Source organism: Orbicella faveolata, unplaced genomic scaffold (genome assembly GCF_042242905.1).
Source record: "Orbicella faveolata isolate gen_17 unplaced genomic scaffold, um_ofav_v1 contig_12, whole genome shotgun sequence".
In the NCBI taxonomy this organism is placed as follows: domain Eukaryota; kingdom Metazoa; phylum Cnidaria; class Anthozoa; order Scleractinia; family Merulinidae; genus Orbicella; species Orbicella faveolata.
In genome coordinates, this window is record NW_028301539.1 from 7,646,501 (window position 1) to 7,652,500 (window position 6,000).

The following is a 6,000-nucleotide window of genomic DNA, read 5'->3' on the forward strand; positions in this document are numbered from 1 at the left end:
GGCCACCGCGACTCCTCCTTGGAGTTAGAGTGGAGTTTTAACTTATCATGAAAGTTATTACATGTAAGTCTAATATAAATCCTTCTAAAGGGGCAATTTGAGAGTTTGGAAACCACTGCGTAACCGATAACAACTTCAGGCGGCTTAAGGCCCCGGAGTAGGCCTAATAACTTTTTTTTAGATAGGCAGATAGAGGGTTTTGATGTTTCTTTTTGTTCGAAACGTAGAGTTTGCATGGGATTGGTGTGGAATTCTGACGCGAAAATGAATACTTTCGTCGCGCACCAAGTCGGTGAAAAAACATTCATATTCTCAATCGGTTACAAAAACAACAACAACAATAAAAAACAAAAAACAAAAGCTATAACAGTAAAATTGCGCACTTTGTTTAGCAACCGCCTCGAATTCAGCCCTTTTTTGATGTCTCCATGAATTATGTCGTCTTGAGCTTTAATTAGTTCTAGGTTTGATTGTCGCCGGTCTATCGAGTCGGGTCCACGTTCCCTCTAAAGTTAATCGAGCTTACTTTCCTATTTTCAACGAATATTCACAAAATTATGATTTATTATACATTTATAGATTAGGAATCGACGCCTCTCCAAGTTATTGTGAATTCTCTAGAGTGCTTATGGTTTCGGTAATCATAAATGTTCTCTAGGAGCCTAAACTTCAACTAACCTTCAAGACCCGAAGGAGGTCGTTTTCTGTCATGTTTTCCTTCTCTTAGATAACTGCAGTGCTGTGCACGTTTACGAGCTTCACCTTCCCGGGATAGTGCGTCTGGACTTTACCAGAGATCCAGGTCCCAGCCGGCATAGCTCTAGGGTTCATTGAGCCAAACAAACCTCACCACCACGACAAGCCTTGTGATGAGCCATAATGTGACCTCATGTACCACTTGGCACAATGTGGACAGGCAACAGGTAACATACATCTAAAGAATGAGATTGGAATGTCTAGGATACCCTAATTGACACTAAGGCTGTAGTATTTAGAAAATTAAAAATTGTTTTTAATTTAATCGCAACATCAAACTTTTAAAGTGCTGTTTAAGATGCGCATATTTCTGTAGCTGCGAGGGGAGAGGAGAAAATGAGATGATAACTAGTATACTAAAAACAAATTTGGCAGGTGAAGTGTGCCTTAATGCAGTATTTTATGGTGATCATAAAATTTCCAAGCTTCGCTATTGAGTGTTAAACTTACACCTTTCGTGAATTTGAGAAAACATTTAATTGTGAAATGTTGAATTATTTGAGGTAGGCGTGGCGGGCATTCGCAAAACGTTCCAAACTGTGTTACTAAGAACAAAGCTTTATGGGGAAAGCATCTTTCTTTCCATTCAGTCAGACTGTTTATGATATAAATTGAAGTGAACACGTGCTGTTAAGCAGTGGGAAGGAAACGGCTCTTAGGCAATGGACCTTTTTGATGATGCCATGCACATGATATCAATACATGATTTTTCATATTTTTCATATAACCAAAAATCCAAATTCATAGATCAATTCATCATGCCAGAGGGCACGCGTTACTCCCTAGCATACACTTCTTTGTAAAAATTAGTAAGTTTGGGGCTCATATTTTCATGAGTTTCCAACCAATTTTTATGAAATTTGCATATTTGCTTAATTAGGCAAGATAAATCGAAAAAAAAAAAAGGCGTAAAAGCGTGACATCGTCAAAACGATCCATATGTAATTTGCATCGAAAAAAGCTGACAGGTTTAGAAAACTGAAAAGAAATTGCATGAGTGATCTTAGTTTGAATAAAAATTTAGTTTTAATTGTTTTGAAAATTGTTTTGACAGTTTTGATTGTTCGGCGGCTGGAAGGTCAGTGCTGCTTAACTTTACTAGGTTATATAACTACAAGTTTAGACCTTGATGGGTAACCGATTCCAGCTTGCAGTTAAGCTCCAAATACTGAGCTCTCTTCAAGATAAATATGGCAACAGCAAGCCTTGCTGGAAATGGACAGCAGAAAACAGTTGAACAACTATTATGCTCCTCAGAATTACCTGATGGACTACACGGTCAATTGACATTTAATGCAGATCTAAACTCTTTTCTGTCCATTACTACATTTCTTGGGAATGCTCTGATCGTAATTGCTCTTCACAAGGAATCTTCACTTCATCCGCCGTCCAAACTCTTGCTTCGATGCCTTGCAACAACTGATCTCTGCGTTGTTCTTATTTCATTGCCTTATTTCAGTGCAATATGGCTTCAACTGGCGATAATCGCTTGTTATCTTCCCTATGGTGTAGTGACGGCTTTGGCACCTAATAGTGGACAAATTTCATCTGTTTATTACGCTTGGCGTTATCAATCACTTTAGTTTTCTTTAACTCGTCATTAAATCCGATTTTTTACTGCTGGAAGATAGAAGAAGTCAGACAAGCTGTGAGGTACACAATAAGACAAGTGCTACGCCATTGTTCTTCGAGTTAGCTCTAATAGTTCAAGGCAAAGAAAAGATAAAAAGTGTATGATGCTTAAAGATTAAGATTTTAAATTCACTTAAAGGTTGCCTTAAATTCGAGTGGTACGTACTCATTTCAATTTATCGGCATTACATGTTTTTGTAGTAATATGGTAGCCGTAAGAGAGAATTTCATCATTTTTGTAAATAAAAAACAACTTGTTTCAAATGATGACCCGTAACTTTACAAATGCAAATGAAGATTTAAAACAAGAAATTGCAAATTCTTCGCGTGGATTACATCACACAATATTCTAACATCGTGTAACTGTGACAAGCAGTTAGCAGGTTTTCATGTTTCTAATTTTCGTTCAAAACACAGGGAGAAAGCCTGGAGAGTTAAGTAGGTAGTTTAACATTTTGGACACTAAAATATATACTGTCCTCGCGAAATGAGTCGGGAAAAGATCGAATTAGCACTGAAATTGCGCCTCGAGTCCTATTTTGATGATTTTATGGTGGGTCTAGATCTGTAGCTTTAGTTCAAACATTCATATTCACTAGCGATGATATATGATATATTATATGTATTTATGGAATAGCATAGAGTTGTATAGGTTCATAATAGATACTGCAGCGGTAGTTTTCACAAAATTATGAATTCTTCATTGAGGCATATAATAATCTTTTGGAGGAAGATCAAAATTTTTGAAAAGCTGTTTTAAAGATGGCGCATGTTCCTGCAGCTACGAAGGCAAAATGAGTTAAACCACTAGCGCGCCAAAATTGAAATTGACCGGTAGAATATTCCTTCATGAAAAGCAGCAATTTATCATAAACCCAATTTACAAATCTTTATTCCATTGAGCGATTGAACTTACACCTGTTTAAAAATGTTAAATCGCAGAATGAGCAGAAAATCATTTGCAGCAAACACATTTAGACTGTATTAGCCATGAGCAGACGATAATTTTTAGGCATTTTTTGCAGGTCTCGTAGCTAGTGGACTCTTGGCCAATGGAAAGGAAAAAAGAAACTGCATCGAATGATGATATGATTATTCCGTTATCCATAGAATAAGATAAGGGTACTGTAGGTTACGTCGTGACATCCAGGCCGTAGTTTTTACAACTTAAATTATGACTCAATTCTCCAATGGCACATCCAAATGTTTTAAATTTTGTTTTAAAGATGGCGCATATTTTGCAGCTGCAAGGGAAAAAAGAGTTAATTAGTAGGATGCCGAAATTAAAATTGACATATCGAATGTGATTTTTTGTGAAGCTTCGCTCTATTTAGAATTTTAGAATTGAATGTTCAATCTTTCGAAGAGAGGGTGACGGGGATTCTCGTCAAATTTTTGAAGCCGAGCTATTAAAGTAAAAACAAAGGCTTCTGATGGATGTGTCTTTGTCAAATTGAAGTGTGTATTTATTGAACGAAACTAACTGGGGAGGGTTACAACAGATCAATTTGCAAATTCGTTACTCTCCCTGTAATTGCAAATGCCCAACCCTGAGGCATGAAAAGTTTTAAAATGTTCGATAAATTCTTGGGCGAGATGAGTGGACTCCGAATTTATTCCAAATTTCACCAGAGTAATCATATGATTACTTGTTAATGACACACGTCGAAACAGGCGTTTTAATGCGTTTGGCTATGCATTAAATGACTGTTTAGTGAGGACCGTTCCAAACGCCGCTCCACTCATGCACCAAAACTGAAAACGTTTTACCACGGGCTTCCCGAATTATGTCCGACGCAAGTACGTCTTCTGAACAAACCTTCGCTCCAAAGACGCTCCAAAGTCGAACTTATCGATTTGGGTTCGCCGCATGACTTAAACCAGCTGCTCGGCTATAGCTAGTTAATTTATATTTTGAAACTGGCAATGTTTCAATGACTGACAGGCTTGGAAAAACTTAAAATAAGACGTTACAAAAAGCGTTTTGATTGTTCGTCAGCTGTTAAGAAGGTCAGTGCCGCGTAACTTTACTAGGTTATATACTGAAAGGTTTACAGTTTGATGGTTAATTAACCGATTCTAGCTTGAAGTTAAGCTGCAAATACTGAGCTCTCTTCAAGATAAATATGGCATCAGCAATCCTTGCTGGAAATGGACGGCAGAAAACAGTTGAAGAGCTTTTATGCTCCGCAGAATTACCTGATGGAATACACAGCCAGTTAACATTTATTGCAGTTTTAAACTCTTTTCTGTCCATTACTGCATTTCTTGGGAATGCTCTGATCCTAATTGCTCTTCATAAGGAGTCTTCACTTCATCCGCCGTCCAAACTCTTGCTTCGATGCCTTGCAACAACCGATCTCTGCGTTGGTCTTATCTCAGAGCCTCTCTTTGTTACCTATTGCATGTCTATAGTGAACGAACATTGGAATATGTGTCGCTACGCAACAGCAACGGGCTTTACAACAGCCAATATTTTCTGTGGAGTATCTGTGTTGACACTGACTGCAATTAGCGTGGACAGACTTCTCGCCCTGTTGTTGGGACTAAGATACAGACAAGTTGTAACTTTAAAGCGAACTTACATGATCGTTATTACGTTTTGGGTTGTGTCCACTGTCATTTCGGCAATGCAATTTTGGAATCCCCTTATAACCTTATGGTGCGGTATCATAGCTATATCTCTGTGTCTAGTAACCTCGATCTTCTCTTACTCAAAGATATTCCTCACCCTCCGTCATCATCAAAATCAAGTACAAGACCATGTTCAACAACCGAACGAAACAAATCAAGTGAGCATAGCGCGATACAAAAAGGCACTGTCCAGTGCAATATGGCTGCAACTGGCGATGGTCATTTGTTACCTACCCTATGGTGTAGTGACGGCTTTGGCGCCAAATAGTGGACGAATTTCATCCGTTTATTACGCTTGGCGTTATGCATTCACTTTAGTTTTCTTTAACTCGTCATTAAACCCGATTTTTTACTGCTGGAAGATAGAAGAAGTCAGACAAGCTGTGAGGGACACAATCAGACAAGTGGTATGCCATTGTTTTGCGACTTAGCTCTAAAAGTCCGAGGCTAAGAAAAGATAAAAAGTGTATGATGCTCAAAGATTAAGATTTTTAAAATTCTGTTAAAGGTTGTCTTAAATTCAAGTGGTGCGAAATCATCTCAATTTATCGGCATTACTTGTTTTTGTAGTAGTATGGTAGCAAAAAGAGAGAATTTCATCATTTTTGTAAATAAAAGACAACTTGTTTCAAATGACAACCGGTAACTTTACAAATACAAATAATAATTTTAAACAAGAAATTGCAATTTCTTCGCGTGGATTACATCACACAATATCCAAACATGACGTGACTGTGATAAGCAGTTAGCAGGTGTTTATGTTTCTTATTTTCGTTCAAAACACAGGGAGAAAGCCCGGAGAGCTAAGAAGGTAGTTTAATTAACATTTTGGATACTAAAATGTATACTGTCGTAGCGAAATGAGTCAGGAAAAGATCGAATTAACACTGAAATTTCGACATAGGTCCTATGTTGCTGGTTTGATGATTAGGCTATAGCTTTAGTTCAAAATTTCAACTAATATTCACTAGCGATGAT

At 37.6% G+C, this 6,000-nt stretch overlaps 1 protein-coding gene across 1 annotated transcript; it reads left to right on the forward strand.

Annotated features, from left to right (window-relative positions):
- The first annotated feature begins 4,462 nt into the window (after positions 1 to 4,462).
- LOC110047034 (melanocyte-stimulating hormone receptor-like) lies at positions 4,463 to 5,661 on the forward strand. The gene has a single exon (XM_020752763.2). It carries the CDS (start codon positions 4,515 to 4,517, stop codon positions 5,451 to 5,453), a length of 939 nt encoding a protein of 312 aa, XP_020608422.1. The 5' UTR covers positions 4,463 to 4,514; the 3' UTR covers positions 5,454 to 5,661.
- Positions 5,662 to 6,000: the final 339 nt, after the last annotated feature.